This window comes from Myotis daubentonii, chromosome 1 (assembly GCF_963259705.1).
Source record: "Myotis daubentonii chromosome 1, mMyoDau2.1, whole genome shotgun sequence".
NCBI classification, from domain to species: domain Eukaryota; kingdom Metazoa; phylum Chordata; class Mammalia; order Chiroptera; family Vespertilionidae; genus Myotis; species Myotis daubentonii.
The window spans coordinates 219,536,644-219,557,223 of record NC_081840.1 but is presented as its reverse complement, the minus strand read 5'-3'; the positions used below and the strand labels follow the sequence as shown (position 1 = coordinate 219,557,223).

The following is a 20,580-nucleotide window of genomic DNA, read 5'->3' as shown; positions in this document are numbered from 1 at the left end:
CCTCCAGGTTCACAAACCTAAGCTTCAGTTTGCCTCCGAAGTGCATACTGTTAACCAAATACCCAGTAATGGCAATGGGAAATAAGCTTTCTTGTGTCTGGAGCAAATTCTCATTAAAACTGTTTATATTGAAATATGGATGTAACCACAGCTGACTTGCCAAATATAACCCAAGATGCTTCAAATGACAAAGAGGGACCTCCTGATTGGCTTGACACTGAAAGAATATGGCAGGTGGTCTACTGAACAGCATGTGCGGCCCAGGAAGAGAAAAGGGCTATTTGGGTCTTAACAGCTGTCTGTATTTATAGATGGAGATGGTGGAAGTAAGAGCAGGGTCCATTCAATTCCGTTTGACCAAATCAACAAACCATCACTGAGGCTGTAGGGGATAATGCAGAGCAGCAGACCTGTCCTTATATTTGAGGGACTAAAAGCCTGGTGGGAGACAGACACACAGATGTGTGCAGGCATGCGCAGTGCCAGTGGAAAGCATTAATAGCAGTTGATATTTATCAATCACGTATTCTGTACCAGATATTACTCTGAGCACTACACAGTAATTATCTCAATCCCTTGCCACAACCAATGAGGCAGCTCTTACCATCCTAATTTTGTAGATGTGGGAACTGAGACCCAGGGAGGTCAACTAATGTGCCCAGGGTGACACAGCTGTTAAGCGAAGGGGCCTGGAAAGACACAAGTCCTTCAGTAGAACTGAGCAGCAGAACCGAAGAGTGAATGAAAGATGAATCCAGAGAGGCTTGTAGGGACCAAGATTTAATTATCTTGTTGCCATATTGACAATGTTAAGACTTATACACTGGGGAGATGTTGAAGGGTATTAAGCATAGAAGTAGCATAATGAGGTTTAGGAAAAGTATTCTTGATGCAGTGTTGAGAGGGACCTGGAAGAAACCAGTTAGAAAGTCATTGTCCAGGTCGGTGATGATGGTGGCCTGAAGCAAGTCAATGGGGGATGCAGGGAAGCTAAAGGAATGAGGCAACAAGCAGGAGGCAGGTGAGGAGTGTGAGGCATCTACAGCATCTCCATCTGGACATATGGGAGGGAGGAAAGATCTGGGGGTGCAGAGATGAGAGTGTAGCCTGGGGGAGTGGATCTGCTCACCAACAGCATGGGAGAATTCAGAAGAACAGGGGGCTAGACTACCCCCTGTATAAGGCAAGAAAGGACCAGAGAAGCACACCTGGAGATGGAGGAGAACAGCTAGGGCAATGTGGGGCCTTGGAAGTCAAGGGAACAGAGTTCCAGGTGTGATGGTGTGAGGAGTGCTGCCTTATTCTAGAAGTGGTCATACTTCTATAGGAAAGTTTAGAGGAGGTCACTTGGAGGCTGTGCCCGACCCTTGAGAGAGATGTTTCAGTGGAGGCAATGAAATCCAGAATCCAAGTGACAAGCTTGAGACAAAGGACTATGAAAACATTGAGGCTGTGACTATAGATGACTCTCCAAGTAGTTGAGCAGGGTATAGGAGACAGGGCAGTAGCTTGAGGCTAAACAGGCTGGAGAGAGGATTTTTTTATTTTTGTAGGATAGGGGAGATTTTAAACAAAATTTGTAATTAGCTACAGTTTGTTTTAAGATAGGGGAGATTTCTGCATACGCCCACCTAATAGTCTAGGAAAATCCTCAAGATGTCAGGACTCTGGATTTTCAGTAGCAGTTTTTTGATAATAACAACATCAGAGGGGATCTCCAAAGACAGAACTAACTCAAGAACTGGCCACCACTGTGCCTCTATCCTTGCTTTCTGGACAACACAGGGGACAGGAATCCCTGAGTGAGGGTCCTTGGGGAGAGTCGGGACCTGAAGGAGCGGCAAAGGGCTGTGGCTCTCCACAGACCTGGAGATAACCCTGCCCCACCTCCACCCAGGTGACCTTCTTTTGAATCTTTGCTCTGATCCATGATAGTTCATGATCCTACTAAGATCCTGAATGTCTAAGCTATTCACCATTGGCCAGGGAAGGGGAAGAGCAGTGAACAGTTTTAGGCACAGCAGGAAGGGTAGCGAAAGGCAAGTGTGTCTTCATAAATTCACCACCACCACCATCCCACCACCCCACACTGGCAAAGTGATAGATTGTTGAGAAGGCCTGGAGAACTAAAGGTGGTGTTCCATGAAATGGAACTTTAACATCTGCCTCTTCTATTAATGCTTTGCCATCTGTCTATAAGACAAGTGAACCTCATCTCTTTTTTAGCAATAATCAGACAACTGCCAACTCTTTGGCAACAAATACCTCAAGCAAAATGCCTAGTAATTGAACGTCCTCTCAAAATGCAAAGTCCTGTTTTTGTCATCAATTCTTTAAGATGGCTCCCATTGCACTTTCTCAGGGGGTAGGCAGTAACCGTCAGTCAGTGGGGAAGACACTTCCGGCACAGGGTATCTTTATTCCTACGTGCAATGCTCCCTCAAAACAAAGCTATCTTGTTATTTTAGTTACAAAACCCTAAATCATGGGGAATAACAGCAAGCAGACGAAATTCACATTCTATTCTTAGCCCACACTCCATTTGTTGTTTAGTTTTTTTTGCATGCTCCCAAATAAAACATTTATCAAAAGCATGAAACTTAAGACCTTCTTAGTATTAAAAATGGCACATTAGGTACTCTATGTACTGATGTGAAGCAATCTTCAAGATCTATTGTTATGGGCGAAGTGCAGAACAGTGAAAAACCTTAAAAAATATGTATGTTAGCTACTATTTATAAAAAAAGAGAGAGAGAGAATACCTATACAAATATACATGAGCATTTTTGCATATCTATATAAATATATTCTGCACTTGCGTATATATGCATGTTTGGGAAGGATTCCTAAGAAATGAGGAACGGTGGTTTCTTCCAGGAAGGGAAACAGGGTGGCTAAGAGACAACAGTAGTTTGGAGATTCAGTAAGTCCTAACTCAACGTCCTCAATAGGTTCTTTGACTTTAAGCAAAATGATATATAAGAAAACCAGTTTTACCATAGGCTGATTGATATAAACAAGAGTTACGTGCCTTTTCAACACAGCAACATGATACCAAAATAACACTGAATGAACCACTGTTATTTAAGGACCTGCTGTATATTGTTGTTTAACCTTTTGTTCTTTTTAAAAAAATATATATTTTTATTGATTTCATGAGAGGAAGGAAGAGGAAGAGACAGAAACATCAATGATGAGAGAGAATCATTGATGGGCTGCCTCCTGCACGCCCCCTACTGGGGATCAGGCCTACAACCTAGGTATGTGCCCTGACTGAGAATCAAACCATGACCTCCTGGTTCAATGTTCAACCACTGGGCAACAGTGGCCGGGCTGTTTAACCTTTTAGGTGTGAACCATGAAATGGTTCAAAAATATTCAAGTCAAAAATGAAAAGATGCATTAAAGCAAAAATAAACCTAGGAAAATGCAAATGTCAGTCCTTCTGAAAAGAGGTGGCAACCCATTGGGAATCCAGAGGGACGCATTAGGAAATCAACCTGTCAGAGAGGCGGGGGTGTCAGGTCAACAGCAATGTGGAACACTGCAGGGCTCTGCCTGAGAAAAGAGAACTCGTGCCTGTTCGAGGAGATTCCCATTCCTTCTCCCTCCCCTTAGAAGTAGCTGCATTTCAGCCTCTGGCTGTTTCATTCATTGGCTATGATTTCTTTAAAAAGAATATTTGAAATGACTTCTGTCAATAAATTACCCTTGTCATTTCTTTGAGATTGCCCAGACTCCCTCCACTGCTCTCTGCCTTCTTTTATATATACCTTAATCTCCTGCACGATCTTCCCTTCCCTTCCATCTCCTCTTTTTCCTGTTTTGTTTCTACAATACTCTCAATCACTTTCCAGGGCCCGACTCCCCCAGCCCTCCCCTTCTTGCTGGAAGCCCAGCCCTTCGTTGCTGCTTTCTTCTTCCACCCCTTCATTTGGGTTCTGGGTGTAGGTCTTGTAAGCAGGTCCAGCAGGGCCCAGTGCAAAATGAAAATGGGGAGCCTCCTTGCTGAACAATAATTAAGAATTTCAACATGCAGACAGGAGCGGCAGACCCCATGCAGGGCCCTCCTGAGCACAGAGTGCTGACAACCACGGGGCGGGGTTTGCAGTGTTTGTTGCTTTAATTTATTGTTTATTCACCAATTCTCTGAACACTTTGTTTTGCTTCTGTCGTCTCTAATGGCTACTTCAACTTGCTTGATTTTGCCCAACACAGTCAGTATCTATCTATCATCTATCTATCTATCTATCTATCTATCTATCTATCTATCTATCTATCTATCTACATAAAAGCCTAAGCGACCGTTATGACCTGTCAACCAGTTGCTGTGATGATGCACTGACCACAGCCAACCACCTGTGGCTGGCCAATCTCCTGCGGTCCCTCCCCCTGGTCGGCTGTTCCTGATCGGCCCCGATTAGCCCCGAACGCTGGCCTGGTGGACAGGTAGGCTGCATTACCCGGGCGAGTGTACTATCAAAATCACCATTTAATATGCATTGCTCAGGGGATGGGTCAGGTAAGCATTCAATAAGCAATGGTCAGTATTATTTGCTTGCTTGACCTCAGCAGAAGCATAGTTCCAGTTTAAGGAGTTTCCTTCCAGATTGAAGGGTTCTCACCCGCCCCCCTTAAGACATGCGGTCCCACCAATCGCCATCACCCCACATCTCTCCTGTCCACCCCCCCCAAACCCCCACGAAAGGCCCAACCACCTACTTGTTAGTCTGCCTCTGGTGTTGGATGACCATGTTTTTCTCGTGGATCGTCTCCAAAAGGGCCGTCGCCAAAGATTTCAGATCAGAAATGGACTGCGGAGTCGCCGGCAGACTGCATCCGTGATCCTCCGATAGCAGATCCTGGACTAGGTGGGACAGAACAGTGACAACTCAGACTCAAGTTCATCCGGAACCCTAGAATGCAGACCAATGTCAGCTCTTCCTGGACACTGACAGGGGCCCAGCCTCTAACTGCTGCGGGGTTGCATTGAAGAGTCCACTTCAAGGCTCAAAAGTACAACAGAATGAAATTCAGTGTGTGGGTTAAACAGGAAGGCGGAAGTCCTCTGGATTTTTATCAACAACGTTTAAAAGGAGAACAATCTGTTGCACTTGTCCAGTATTTTATAATTTCAAAGATACATTCCTATTGACTAACTCATTTGAGACTTAAAATGAACAACAATAAAAAATCCACCTGGAAAGCAGTGTTTATTCTCATTTCACGGACAGGAAAGCAAAGTGCAGATGGATTAAAAATATTGGCTGAAGGTCACGCAGCCGCGCTAATGACAATGACTCTAGTCCTGACCGCCTTCCTGTACATCAGAGTTTCCCAGGGTGTGCACCTTTAGTAGCAAGATAATGTGGGAGACTGTTTAAACTACAAAATACATTCTGCATATGCACATTTTTGGAATGGGTAGATGGACTAAGGGTTTACACAAAAAGTCAATGACTACTTGTACTCCCACCAGACAGAAAAAGGAAAGTATAAATCACGTTTTTTGTGTGTGTTTTTCACATATTAGCATAGTTTAATTATTTTAGACAACTGAAAACTACATACAAAACAAGATTAGCATGATTATTTGTTAAGAGGCTCCATGTTAACTTAATTAATTAAATTAATATGATTTACTAAATTAATATGACTATTGTTGTTTTTTAATCTTCATTTTTTTTAAGTTTCTTTATTGATTAAGGTATTACATATGTGTTCTTATCCTCCCATTGCCTCCCCAAACCCCCACCCATGCCCTCACCCCCCTGTGGTCTGTGTCCATTGGTTAGGCTTATATGCATGCATACAAGTCCTTTGGTTGATCTCTCCCCCTCCCCCCCACCCTCTAATCTTCATTGTTGAAAGGATCACATCAGTCCTCCTTTCCCCCTCATTAACCTCTTCCAGCCCGTTCCCATCCTGCCCCTACCCCCAAACCTTCACCACCCCATCATCTGTGTCCATGGGTTCACTATATGTTTTTGGACACCTTTCCTACATACCTATACATAGCTATACTAATTCATACATTTTTCTTCAAAAATGGGGAAAAAAGCTCTGCTCTTTTCACTTAACTTGATGTCTCATCCTGAGTATCTCCTTAAATAAAACGTAAGAGCTGCTTAGTAGTTCATATACAGATCTACAATAAATAAATGTTGTTTCCAATGTTTTTTATTATAACTAATGTAGGAAGAACTTTCTTGAAGCAAAACGTCTGCACAGGTCTCTAGTTACCAGTTTAAGGCATCTCGTAATAGGTTGCCCAACACTTATTAGCAAAGGTTGCCCAGATTTGCTGCTCAGCGGCAGTGTTTGAGTGTGGCTGGCAGGCCCCACGGCAGTGGTAAGACTGGTCTCAGCACTCAAAGATGCTATGCATCAAGAGTATCCAAAGCTAAATGTAGACAGGCTACCACACATTTCTATAGAGTATTGTAGTTTTCTTAAAAAAAAAAAAAAAATCTAGCCCTAGCTGGTTTGGCTCAGTGGATAGAGCGTAGGCCTGCTAACTGAAGGATCCCAGGTTCGATTCTGGTCAAGGGCATGTGCCCAAGTTGCAGGCTCGGTCCCCAGTAGGGGGTGTGCAGGAGGCAGCCAATCAATGATTCTCTCTCATCATTGATGTTTCTATCTCTCTTTCCCTCTCCCTTCCTCTCTGAAATAAATAAAAAAATATATTTTTTAAAAAAATTTATAAAAAAAAAAATCTAGGGTGTCCTTTTCTAGTAGAATAAAGAAAAAAGTTGCTTGGAAAAGTGCCTTGGGTGTTAGTTAAGCTGGAGAGTCAGCATCTTTTTTCCACGCCACCCTCGCTCTGATTAAGACTGCCATCTGATTGTTGCCATCTGCACTGCCAGTCACCCGGATATGGGCCAATCGCGCATGTCCAACCCGAGGCTTACGATTAAAACTGAGTTCCCAGATCGCAAGCGTCAGAAGCAAGCTCTCTGCTATTTGTCCCCCTGGATGGTTCCCGGAAGACCATTATTTTTCGTGGGAATTGACAGGGAGGAGAAACAAAATTGCAACCAATACAAGCTTCCTTGAAAAAGGCATATGCTCCATGATAAAATGACTCCAGCAGCTCCGAGACTTCTATTCAAAGAGGCCAGGAAAAAGGGAAATTCGATGAGGTTGCAACATGTACTCGGAGATGCTAAGCTGGTGATCAGAGAAGGAAAGAAGGGCACAGGGCCAGGGAAAGGACACAGATGAGGGTCAGTTATTAGGGAAACCTCTAAGGCGGAGGTTCCTAAAGCAGGCCCCCCCTACCCCAAACCACGCATCATCCTCACCTGTCAATTCCTAGGGCCCACCCCAGGCCTACTAAATCAGGAACCCAGTAATCTGTGTTCTAAGGAGCCCGCCAGGGAATTCTGATGCAGGCGGAAGTTTCTAAGGGTCAGCTTGGTTTCCGGTCCTCAAAACGAGACGTGATTGACAGCTCTAGCATTCTGGGGGCCGAGTGGTGCCCCCTGAGAACAAGCCCTACCTTGCTTTGCAGAGAGGACACCCGTCAGAGCACTGCTGCTGGATCTGCCCTGGCCTTTTGCGTTCTTCCGTCTCTCGAGAGCATTCTAAAGCAGGATTGGGAGAAAGAGAAAAGCCCGTCAGAAAAGCCAATAATGGAAAAATACCTCGTTATGTTTAGTCGCATCCTCCCAGTTCAAGAACCCTTGGCAAACCCCCGAGGCTGGCCCACTTGTTCAAGTTCCGAGTCCCTGCCACAAGGTTGGGGTTTGATGGTCCCGGGAAAGAGGTTTTTAAAAGCGGGTGCCTGGCAGAATGACAGCAATTTCCCTCTCCCAGAGAGAAAAGGCACTCAATGCATATTTGTTAAATGATCAAATCTCAGCCTCATGTGTGAAGCCACTGGTTATGGGAACCCTTCCGAACAGACAGGAGGTGGAGAACAGGTTCACTTTCATGTACCGAGGCCCAGAATTCATTGGTGGTATTTGGAAGGATTCCATAGTTGGACTGGAAAAAGAGCCACGGCCAATCAGTGATACCTGCCGCGGACACAGAAAGGGAAGTGCACAGATGCCACCTAAATGTCATTCCGAGAAGAGACTTACATTGAAATGGATATGTACTGCCCAGCTAGTGTGGATCAGTGGTTGAGCATCAACCTATGAACCAGGAGGTCACGGTTCAATTCCCTGGGTCAGGGCACATGCCCAGGTTGTGGGTTGGATCCCCGGTGGGAGACATGCAGGATGCAGCTGATCTATGATTCTCTCACATCACTGATGTTTCTATCTCTCTCTTCCCCTCTCCCTTCCTCTCTGAAATCAATAAAAATATGTTTAAAAAAAGAACAAGGAACCAAACTATACCTAAATAATTCCATTAATAAAACAATTGATATGTACTATACAGCCGGTGCTTGGCACATAGAAGAGCAGAATACGTGTTCTTGAATGCATTCGTGCATATTTTAAAGTTATGTATTAATTATACATCTTTAAAGCTGCATTCTTCTTCAGCTGCATGTGTATATATAGACGGGTATAAACTAACGTGTGGCCCCCACAGAACGGAAAAGAGGAACAGCATGGAGATTTGAGAAAAAAGCCCACGTCAAAAGCCAGGAAAATGAGAAGGCTCTCTCCCCCAAGCATCTAGACTGCTGTAAAACTTCCCCCTCAGCAAGGGAAATCAATCTATTTTCAAAGCAGAGAAACCCAGGAGATTTCTCTAATTATAACACTTACAAGTAACATCTGCAGAAATAGATATTATCAAACTAATGGTGCTGGAATGAGACAAAATAACAGCAGGGAGAACTTAGACACCCTGTCCTTTCAGAGTGACGTGAACACTATGGTCTGGATTGTGATTTCCTAATCTTTGTTTCTCCGTCGCTCAGAAACATTTTCTTAGGGACGATGATGAGACCAATAGCATCTGGTGACAGAACAGTTTCTAGAAAAGCCAGGTAAGAACCTGAGGTTGTATGGACCGACCGAGGCTATCAAGGGGGCCGTGTCTGGATTCTGGGGTCTCCGTGTGCCCTGTCCTGGTAACAGCAATGAAGGAACTCTCGCAAAAGCTGTTTTGTTGTCTCAGGTTTAATTCTCATCAGTTACCTCAGTGAAAGCTCTTATGGGCCTCTCTCTGGGAGGGCAGGCAGGCACTAAGATATCTTTGGCACATAAAAGACAATGAAATAGGATGGCATTTAGATGTGCAATGGAATCGCCAATGCCATCGCCATGGTTCTGCTACCTTGTATTTGGCAATGTTGGATTTCAAGAGGTTGACCTCTTCATGAAGTTGCTTTAATCTCTCTTGAAGGTACCTGGAAAAACAAATACACCTAGAAAGTGTTTGGGGGCAAGAAAACCAAAACAAAACAAAAAACCATACATTCACATAGGAGAGGAGGAAAAAAGCACATGCCTCAAGAGCCATCTTTTACATACAATGCCTGTCACCACGGAGGGGAGCGGAGAAAAGTGTGTCTGCGCGACCTCTGCTTAAGTGGCTGCGATCAAGGTCAAATATGCCCAAATCACAGAAACCCCGCTTCAGAAGAGCCCCGTGCAGAGATCCCCTAAGGGATAGCCACACGCTTTTCACATAATTCTCATTAAGATGATTCCACTGGGAAGGCAGGCGGGAAGAAGCAACACCAGACATAACATTGAGTTAGACACATACACACACTGAAATTTGCCTCGGGGAAAAGAAGCAGCTCAGGGAATTTCTCAATTTATTTTCTCATTCTTTTCTCTCTCCTTGATAGCAATAACAGGCAGCTTTCACTGGCTCCCTGCCCTCTCGCCCAATTGGGGCGGGGGGGGGGGGGGAGAGGAAGGAGCACACGTGGGCATGCAGGTGTGTGGTGCTTCTTTCTGACATTTACTACTAATCTGTGACATTAATATTATTGTTTGGGGGTGTGTGTGTGTGGAGGGGGGGCGGGGGGGAGATTGTGATGTACCTTCCATTGTAAGGCAATTCTCTCAAATGTGAATAGGGCTGCAAATAACTCCTAGCCCACAGGCCGGTGGTGAGCCAGCATTCTACCTGCTGGCAGGCCCGGCCCGGCCACTTGCCTGTTCTCCATGCACAGGGCGTCCACGTCAATGATGCGGTTCTCATGGCCGCCCAGGATGTGGTTTAGCTCCTGGTTGAGCCTCTCCACCTTGTCCTGGTAGGAAGACCGCTCCTCCTTCACGTCCTGAAGCTCATCCACAGAGGCCTGCAGGTCATGCTCCAGAGACTCAATCTGAAACCAAAGGAAGCGCCCTTCCTCAAGATGTTCTTCAGGCACCCACTTTATGGCCAGCGATGGGGCTTTCTGTGTGGCTGACTGATTTTTAGAGAGCGCATAAGACGACCCGCACGCTGTAAAACCATAAGAGCCACTCACTGGAATATGATCAAAGCTACAAGGAAGGGGCCGGCGTCCTGCCAGACACTTCCTCTGTCTAAGGTGGGAGGGGTGCTCCGGCTTGGAGAAACAGAACCGATCCTTTACCAACGGGCAGCGTGCCCTGAAATCAGAGGCTCGGAGAGGCCAAATCCCGATGCTGGGAACAGCAGCCAGTGCCTTACAAACATAGGCTTTTTCAAGCCGCTCTAGGCCCAGAAATCGTGTTCTGCTCTTCAAAACCAATTAGCAAGAGAAGGAAAGCAAGTCTGGGCTCTCTTAGCTGTTCCCTAACTAGGACTCTGTACCCGTTGAGATTTTGCCTAAAAAGCACTGCTCAGCATTTGAGCGGAAACTTGCAAATTAAGGCCAGTTTGTCACGTTTTGTTCTCTCCTTGTCTATCCTGGGTAAGGGGGGGAGTTTCTTATTGTGCTCAGAACAATGGTATCCAAAGTCACAGAGCAGACCTGCTGGAAGCCAGAAACACAGAGGCGACCTGGGGGAGAACCCAAGAAGGAAAAGCACTGGGCTGGCATCCTCCTTCCTCCTCTGACTCACAACCCAGGCACCTCACACCCTCTGGGCAACAGGGACATGGTCCAGTCTTCTCTGTGTTGTGTCCAGCTGTGCAAATCCACCTCCTGCTATGAATGATGTTTGTAATACCTGTTCCTTCGCTCTCTCCAGCTGCTGAACCAGGTCTTCGCGCTCATGGGCTGCAAAGTGCCGCACACCGATTTCTTCATCTCCAAGCCTCTGTTTGGCAATTGTCATCCTCAAGAGCTGCATTTTCCATTAGTAGGAAAGGGAGAAAGAGAGGGTGAGAGTTAAAATGAGTAGATTAAACAAACAAACAAACAAACAAACCTAAGCACATCAGGCAGAAAGTTTTGAAAGATTTTCAAGAAATGCCGGGGAAAAGCAGAAGACAAAGAAATGTCTTGCCAATATCATAAGTTTTTAGAAATATATTATATTTTGTCCACGCATGCACATACACATGTATGCATGGTACAAGGCTATAGAAACACAGGCCTGGGCATTTGAAGGTGGAAGTCCTGTGTAGCACAGCCCTGGTGAGGAAACCAACTCTGGGTTTCTTTTAAACTTAGCAGAAATTTGAAAGAAATGATAGCACATGCTGTGATGAGCATGCTTTCACACTCCCAACAATGAGGCCATATTATCAAGAGCCTTAAAAATGTCCCAACCTAATGATCCAGTAACTTAACTTCTGACAATCTGGGCTAAGAATAATCTCAGACAGGGACTAGCTTTAGGAAAAAAGAAAAAGTAGATTGCAGTGTTATTTATAGAAAGGGTAAACAAACTAGAACAGCCTCTAACAATAGTGGAATTGTTAGCAAACTATAATGCAATCAATCAAGGGGCTTCTTTGTAGCTGTTTTAAATAAGGGTGATGTGAACTATGTAATCCCACTGACATGTTTAGAATGCTATGTTAAGTGGAGGAGGGGGAAGCAGATTACTAACTTTCATATGCAGTAGGACTAAAATTATACTGAGATAGACAAATAAAAAAGAAAAATATGACCAAATATATCAAATTACTAAAATGTTTAGGTGATGTTGAGACTGTGTATGCTGTTCTTTCCTCTGTTTTATTTTGTTTTTAATTTAAAAAATGTTTTCAATTACAGTTTACATTCAATATTATTTTGTTTTAGTTTCAGGTGTACAGCATAGTGAGTGGTTAGATATTCACATACTTTACAAAGTGTTCCCTCCCCACCATATTTCCAATGCCAACCTGGCACCATATACAGTTGTTACAATATTATTTACTATATTCCATATGCTGTACTTTACATCCCAAGACTATGTTTTAACTACAAATCTTTGCTTTTCATACCCTCACCTTTTTCACCCAGTCCTCTAAGCCCTCTTCCCTTTCAACCATCAGTCTATCTATACTCTGTATTGTTTGTTCACTTATATTGTTCTTTAGATTTCACATATAAGTGAAGTCATAGGCATTTGTCTATCTCTGACTAACCTACTTTCACATAGCATAATACCCTCTAGGTCCACCCATGTTGTAAGATTTCATTCTTTTTTTAATGGCTGAATAATATTCCATTGTATATATGTACCACTGCTTTTTTATTCACTTATATATTGATGGATACTTGGGTTGCTTCCATAGCTTGGCTATTGTAAAATGCATATATTCTTTCAAATCAGTGTTTTGGGTTTCTTCGGATACATCCCCAGAAGTGTAATTACTGGGTTATAAGGCAGTTCCATTTTTTATTTTTTAAGGCAAGTAACTCCATACTGTTTTCCACAGTGGCTACACCAGCCTGCATTTCCACCAACAGTACATGAGGGTTCCCTTTTCTCCACATCCTTGCTAACACTTGTATTTTCCTAACTTTTAAAATAACTATGCATGACTTTCATAACATATGTTTTTAAATCCCTAGGGATATAATTCCAGTCCTCAGAAACGCCATTTTCCCAAGGATCCCCACAGAATGCATAGCTTCCCCAGACTGCAGGGCCAACCTTCACAGGCAGCGCCAAACCTCCAGGTAGGCCACAGTGGGAACTCTGTGAGACCAGGAAGATGCAGTGGTCCCAGAGGATCCCTTCTGTTCCCATTAGTGCCAGGCAGGCTGCCATTACAGTGACTTTTAAAAGTTACAGTACTGCTTCCAGATGCTTCTTCTAAAAAGGTTGTAAGCCTGACTCCCCCGCCTCCCTGTAGGGTGTGCGTGGATGGGCTTCATATATGGATGAGATCCTGGGGACAGTTTTTCCCTGTTACACAGTGCCTGCTTGGGACACACTTTTCCTTGTTCCTTCCTATGAATCTTGAGGGATTAGTTGCCAGTAGAGGAAATGGCTTTATTTTCAAGTCTCTGAAGGATTTAGGGGCAGGGAGAGAAAGTTAAAAGGCAAAGTAGAATATTAAGTAGATTGAAATAATAACAAACTTGGAAAAGAAATGATGACTGGAGAAAAGTGAAGAGCATTTTCAAATGACATCAGCTTGGGCTCCTTATTTAAAAACTACTCAGTTGAACTGGACATATATTTATTGTGCACCTACTATGTGCTAAAGCAGCGGTTCTCAACCTGTGGGTCACGACCCCTTTGGCGGTCGAACAGCCCTTTCACAGAGGTCGCCTAAGACCATCATGCATATCAGATATTTACATTACGATTCATAACAGTAGCAAAATTACAGTTATGAAGTAGCAACGAAAATAATTTTATGGTTGGGGTCACAACATGAGGAACTGTATTTAAAGGGCCAGAAGGTTGAGAACCACTGTGCTAAAGCATCATTGGTGTTGGGCAGACAATGTTTCAGGCAGCAGAACAGCTTACAGAAGACCTGGCAGAGGCTATACACAGACAGCTGTGCTTGATGGAATCTGATCACAGTCAAGCCACATTAGTCAAGGATTCTGTATTTTCAAATTTGCCCAAATTTATTTGTAACTTCAAAATCAACACCCGTGGCACTTCTAAATCCTGCATGGGCATGGGTGAACAAGCGCAGAGTTGCAAAAAAAATGTGCATTGTCTATCAGCCTGGCTCCCAGCTGAGGTTGAAAGAGGCAATGCTCTGCCCTTGCTTAGCTCTCTACACAAGTGTCCTTTCCGTGGTCTATTTACTGCCGCATTTTTCTGTTGTTGTTTTTTTCCTGTTTAAAATGGCCCCCATGCATAATGCTGAAGTGCTATCTAATGTTCCTAAGCACAAGAAGGCTGTGAGGTGTCTCACAGAGAAAATAACGTGTGTGTTAGCCAAGCTTCATTCAAGAGTAAATTACGTGCTATTGGTTGAGTACAATGTTGATGAATCAACAATATGCATTAAATAAATGTGACTTTAAACAGAAACAAAACACACATAAATCAAGATTATGTATTGATCCACTGACAAAAATGTTGTGATCAGAGGCTCACAGAAACCTGTCAAGCAATGTTGGCACCAATTCGACGTCAACAGGAATCCCCAGTTTGGTGTGTGGTGAAGAAGGAAACTTTATTCAGTGCAAAGAGCTCAACTGTGATATAACCGGGCTGTGAGAAAGTGCTCTCTCTCCCTGAGCCAGAGGGAAGCTGGCTTATATCGACAGAAGTCTCCAATCCTGGCCCCAATTGGTCTGTCCTCATGCAAATAAGGATTCCAAATCCTTGAAGTTTGATTGGTTTAAAAGGCACACTCTGATTGGTCAGTGAAGAGCTGCACAGCTCCGATTGGACAGGAAATGCCTCAGTTCTATTGGTCAAAACAGGATTCCAGGAACTTCTTTATAAGGGCTGGCTCAGATGGCAGGAACACAGTAAAAGCAGGCAGTTTGGGCAGTTTAATGCAGGCTTCTTGTTAAATAAAGTGTGGCTTGTGTGAGAGTCCCCTATTTACAAATGGCTACTAGGTTCTGCTTTGAAATTTGAGCCCAGTTAGCCACAGGAGCCCTTTTTGGTAGGTATCTTCTTTCTTAGGGTTGACAAACCTAATCCTATGTTTTCCCTAGGAGCAATAGCTCACTCTGTGTTAGTTAAGCGTTTGCAACAACTGTAGAGAATACAACTATGGCAAATAATGAGAATCAACTGTATTGGGCCTGGTGGGTATGGGGGGTGGAGTTTATAGCAGCAAAGGTTAATCAACCGAAAGCTGATCTGTGAGAACTCTTTCATGTTACACAGTCGCTGGGTTCAGGACTTGCAGAACCCCAAGTGGCTATACAGAAAGAAAAACAGCTAACCAAATAAAAAAAAGCTTTCTCAAATCAAAGGGTGTAGGGACAGGTAGACTTCTGCCTTCTGTGGTCTGAGACAGCAGGAGGCCTGTGACATGACTTGGAAAGTGGGGCTCTTTTCTTGATATATGAAAAGCCAGACTGGTGGCCTGAACTTTAAGTAATAAAACACCACGGTGGTTTTCCATTCACAATCCGCTTCACTGAGCACTTAATTTAGAATCACACAATTATGTTTGCTTAATGCCAATTAATTATTAAACATGTTTACTCAGGTCTGACAGCCATATAAGAGAGTCATCGTTTATATACTGGATGCCTGTTAAGCTTCAATAAATATGTTAACAATCATTTGGTGTTTAATGTGCATACCATATCGGCTATTAAACCTCAGGGCTAGACTGGTTGAAACACTTATTTTTAAAGTGAGGCCCAAGTTGGTGATAGCTGGATCATTAGTTGGATTTGACACTCAAGTGCAATCAGCCGAAGGGGCCCACGGAGGCCACGCAGCAGGACTGGCAGGGCCCAGGAAGAGGTCTGCCTTCCCAGCTGACAGCTCAGAGGCCCTGAAGTCCCCCTGCCTCGGGGTTCACCTCCTGGCCCCACAGTCTGTGAGCTGTGCCACCTCAAACATGTGCCTTGATGTCTCTGAGCCTTAGCATCCTTCACTGTAAAAATATGGCATCAATAGTATAGCTTCTTACTGTTATTAAATACACATTTAACTTAGGGAATTCAAATATATGTGTTTGGCAAAAAAAGATGGGGTAGGGGGAAGAAGAGTAAGAGAGAGATAGAGAAGAAAGACTGAGAGAGAAATAAAAGTTTTAAAAATTGGGTGACTTTACCCTCCCCAGCTTTCAGTGTCCCGGACGGAGAGGCAGGCAAAATCATACTGTTCATATTTATACAGAATACCACTGTTCAGCTCTACACATGGCCATGTGCCCTGAACTTTACGGACAATCTAAGAGTCCATCAGGGGAATTTTGTCTAGACACAAGTTCCTGCCTCTCACATGCTGACTTCAGAACCTAATCCTACATGAGAGAAGATGGAATTTTTCTGCGGTACTTAGCACAGCCCCTGGAACGGAAAAAGTGCTCCATAATGTGAGCTGCTGTTACAACTATCATCGGGATGATGGCCATTGTCACCCTCCATGTAAGTTTCCCCACAAAGGCCCCCAGCTGGAGAAAGCAGAGCCCCCACACCAGCCTTATCTGTAGACCACAGGCGATGATGATTTCTCCTCTTGGAAAAGGCCAGGAAGCAACTGCTCTGGGCACTTAATTCCCACAAACATAGGGTCAGAGCTGCTCAGCCCGCCTCCCAGAGCCAGCCCTGGACGTGGCTCAGTGCCCTAGGCGTGCGCCCACTGCCATCAGCGGATGCATTCATTTGGTGACTTAGATGGAAATAAACATTTATGAATGAATTATGGGTGTGAGTCGTCAGCTTATGGATGAGGCGCAGCTGCAGCTGGAATGTGGCTGAAGGGACTTGAAATGAAGGGGCTGAATGGCTCTTAGGTGCCCATCCCCCACCCGCCCATTGAGTCCTACTCCCCACTCAAACTCCGGTCCTCCTCAAGGCCCCTGGCTCGGAATGACCCCCTCCTTCCCTGATCTCTTCTCAGGCTTCATCCCTCACAGCCTTCACCATTCTCTCTCCCCTCCTGTCATCTGCCTGAATCCATCTCCCCTCCTAGACAGTGAGGGGCAGCCAGGGGTAGGAGCAGGCACTCCTCTCCAGGTGCTATCTGCGCTCAGATCCTGCTTCTGCTGATCTAGTCACCTTTTCAGCAGCCATCAAACCTCACTGGGCCCCAGGGGACTTTTTTTTAAAAATGGGAATTATCTTAGTCCATTCTGGCGGCTATAACAGAATATCATAGACTCGGGGGCTAACAAACACAGACACGCATTTCACACTGTTCTGGAGGCTGGGACCTCCAACATCAAGGTGCCCCCCGTCTTGGTGTCTAGTGAGAGCCTGCTTCCTGGTTCATGGGTGGCTGTTTGCTCACGTGGCCGAGGGAGCGAAAGTGCTCACTGGGGTCTCTTTTATGAGCACTAATCCCAGGGTAAGAGCCCTGCCATCATGATCTAACCTCCCCACCTCCAATGCCATCACACTGGGATTAGGCATCAACAGATGACTCTCATGGGGGCACATTCAGTCTATACTAAGGCTAAAGCGACCCTGTAGATAGCGCAGCTATAAATGGCTGCCCAGCCTGTACACCGCACAACTCCAACTCCGGGGCCTCCGTCTTCTCAATATGAAGATATAAGTCAGTGATTTTCAACCGGTGTGTTGCAAGAATATTTACAACATGCAACACCTGACTATGTAGTCAGGGGCAGTGACCTCCTTTCCCTTCGGTTGTCAAATAAAAAAATGACAACAGCCAACACAATAATAGCTGCCCGTTGTGAATGAATCAAAATTATACCTATTTTGGGGGTCAGATCAGAAAAATCTTTTTTTTTTTTTTTTGCTGTGCCTCAGAATTTTAGTGATTAGTTTATGCATGCCACAAGAAGAAAAAGGTTGAAAATCGCTGCTATAAGGCAAGGACCAATGTTGATGTAACTCTCGCTGTTGACTTGACTTGTATTGTTGGTGTAGAGCTCTGAAAGTGAAATCCCCAGTCACAGTTAGTCTGGTTACAGTTTGTATAAAGTGCCTATTTGCCAGGGTTACTGGGAGGGTCAGATGAGAGAACTGTTGAAGGATGCAGATGCTAGCCCTTCCTCACCCCCAATCCTGTACACGGATGCAAACAGCTCACCTGGGAAGAGGTCAGCACCGAAAGGCACTTACTAAACATTCGTTGGGCAGAGTGCTGTGCCAGGCAGCTTAATTAACAAGGCCCTGACTAGCTTTACTTTTCCTGTTGTTTTTCTCCACACCCTCTCCTGCTGCCCTGACTTCTGAGAGACCCTCGGTAAAACTGAACACGAGAGCGTAAAAGGTCCCACGTGGGCAACTCTGTTGTGTATACCAGAGACCAAATTTCTAGTCCAGTTCTAGCTTTAAACAGAAGCATTTGTCACTTAAAAAACAAACAAACAAAAACCACAAATACACACACAAAAGAACAACACAGACCCAGCAGTTTTCACTTTCTCTCTCCAGGGCTCTGGAGATCACCGTGCACACATTCATTAGTGTATATCGATGTTGCCCAGCTAATGAGCACCCAATTTGGGCCGAACAACATGCTAGAAGTTTCCTTCACATGATGCTTTCAGTGGCTTTTCACTGCACCGGAATGAATGCCTCTGCCCTTAGAAGGCTAATGAGCTGCTCCCAGCCCACCTCCAACCCCATGGCTAACGCTCCCTTGTTCTGTTCTTCAGCCACCCTGTGCCTCAAATACACCAGGCTCCTGCTTGCCTCGGGGCCTTTGCATGTCCCCTGCCCTTGGATTAGCCCACCCACATGTCTGCCCAGAGCCCATCCTTTTGTCTCCTTCAGGTCTAAGATTAAATGCCACCTCCTCGGACACGTCTTCCTTGGACACCATCACAGAAGCTCTTTACCTGCAAGGTACTCTTCCTTTCACCTCCCTGCCCTGCTGTCTTCATCGTACTCACAGACATGACCGCCTTCACCTGCGTGTGCGCTCCCCACTGTCAGCTGCCCCCCAACAGGAGCCTTGCCTGTCATCTGTGCCGAAATAGCTCGGCACTCAGAGCAGTGTCTGGCTCTCCCAGGGGCCTCAAGTGCTCCTTAAATCAGGGACCTCTCATTTGATGCTTCCCACAACTCCAGGAGGCAGACACTGTCCTCCCCTCTCTATGGCTGAGAACCCCCAGGGGGCTCTGAAGCCAGGTCTCCTCACCCAGGACCTGCTCAGCTCAGGAGCAGCCCTCACCCAAGGTTTCAGTCTTAACACTCAGAGCAAACACACACACAGAACTGGCCCTGTCCTGGGTGCTTACACATGTTAACCCATTAAGTCCAACAAGCACCCTACGAGGTGCTGATACTATCCTCATTTCAGGCGAGAAACTGAGACACACAGACAGAGTAACTTGCCCACATTGGACCTCACCAATGGCAGGGCCAGGCATGGAACCCTGGCCGTCTAGGGTCCTAGAGTTTCTGCTATGCTGCCTCCCTCCACAACAACAACAATACTGCACAGTGCCCCCACCGTGGCGTGTGTTCTGTGCTTTGTATAACTTCTGCTGTTTCATCCTCACAAAAGGCTCACTGGCCCCAAGCTGGGCCTCTACCACCCTAAGCTCCACCTACAGGATCTCCTCACCTCTTCTCCCGGTTATGTGACCACCTCCCACCATGGTTCCTTCAGAGCTACACGTGATTAGATAGATATGCCTTCCCAATATAAACAGTGCCCTCGTTCCACCAGGCTGCACTCTACACAGTCTGTGTTTTACTTAGCACAGCGGTTCTCAACCTGTAGGTCGCGACCCCTATGGTTGTCAAACGACCCTTTCACAGGGGTCGCCTAAGAACATCCTGCATATCAGATATTTACATTACGATTCATAACAGTAGCAACATTACAGTTATGAAGTAGCAACGAAAATAATTTTATGGTTGGGTTACAACATGAGGAACTGTATTTAAAGGACCAGAAGGTTGAGAACCACTGATGTAGCACTTACTTAGCATCTTCTGACATGGTACGTCGTGCAGCAGTGCCCCTTCTCTGAGGGGCAAACATTCCAAGACTGCTGGGGGATGCCCAAAACTTCGGATAGTACCAAACTCTACATGTACCATGGTTTTTCCTATATACACAGACCTTTCCACTTAAAGGAAGCAGTGTACAGCTTCTCTTTGACATATCCAAATTGCTAGCATCATACTCTTGTCACTTGAGGCCATTAGTAAGTCAACTACAGGTGACTTAAGTACAAGCACTGTGACATCAGGATCTGATAGCCGAGATGACGACTAAGTGCCTGATGGGTGGGGAGTGTATGTGATGCAGAGACTCTGGACAAAGGGATGATTCATGTCCCTGTGGGATGGCTGGAGATTTCACCCTGATACTCAGAACCGCATTCAATTTAAAATATATTAATTTTTTTATTTCTGGAATTATCCATTTAATGTTTTTGGACCATAACTGACCACAGGTAACTGAAACTGTGGGAAGCAAAACCGCAGGTAAGGAGGGTCTAGTGTATTTCATCAAACGTTAAGTCTCTATCAACTTTGAGACCCACCATTATGCACCTCTAAAAAGAATACAAAGTGCCCATCGTAACTACATTGGCAACTGACTAGGTCAGAGGTATCCACATGTGAAAGCTGTGCATCTCAGAATCTGGGAAATATGATTGTGGGGAAGCACGGGACTTGGTTGGAAAGTCTGTAAGGGGGAATCTCCGAAAGGTTGGGGGCCTCTCGGGGGACCTTGCCGAAGGTGGGAGGCCATGACTTGATTTTTCCAAACA

At 45.1% G+C, this 20,580-nt stretch overlaps 1 protein-coding gene across 7 annotated transcripts in view; it reads right to left on the bottom strand.

The window, feature by feature from the left end:
* The window catches only part of CCDC149 (coiled-coil domain containing 149), a 100,383-nt gene that overhangs the window by 18,360 nt on the left and 61,443 nt on the right, over positions 1 to 20,580 (bottom strand). For all 7 annotated transcript variants that reach the window (XM_059674226.1, XM_059674219.1, XM_059674233.1 and 4 more), the window contains 5 exons: positions 11,058 to 11,174; positions 10,074 to 10,246; positions 9,241 to 9,313; positions 7,502 to 7,586; positions 4,723 to 4,867 (listed from right to left, as the gene is read on the bottom strand). In XM_059674226.1, the coding sequence (XP_059530209.1) occupies positions 4,723 to 4,867; positions 7,502 to 7,586; positions 9,241 to 9,313; positions 10,074 to 10,246; positions 11,058 to 11,174 (593 nt within the window). The remainder of the gene's footprint in view (positions 1 to 4,722; positions 4,868 to 7,501; positions 7,587 to 9,240; positions 9,314 to 10,073; positions 10,247 to 11,057; positions 11,175 to 20,580) is intronic.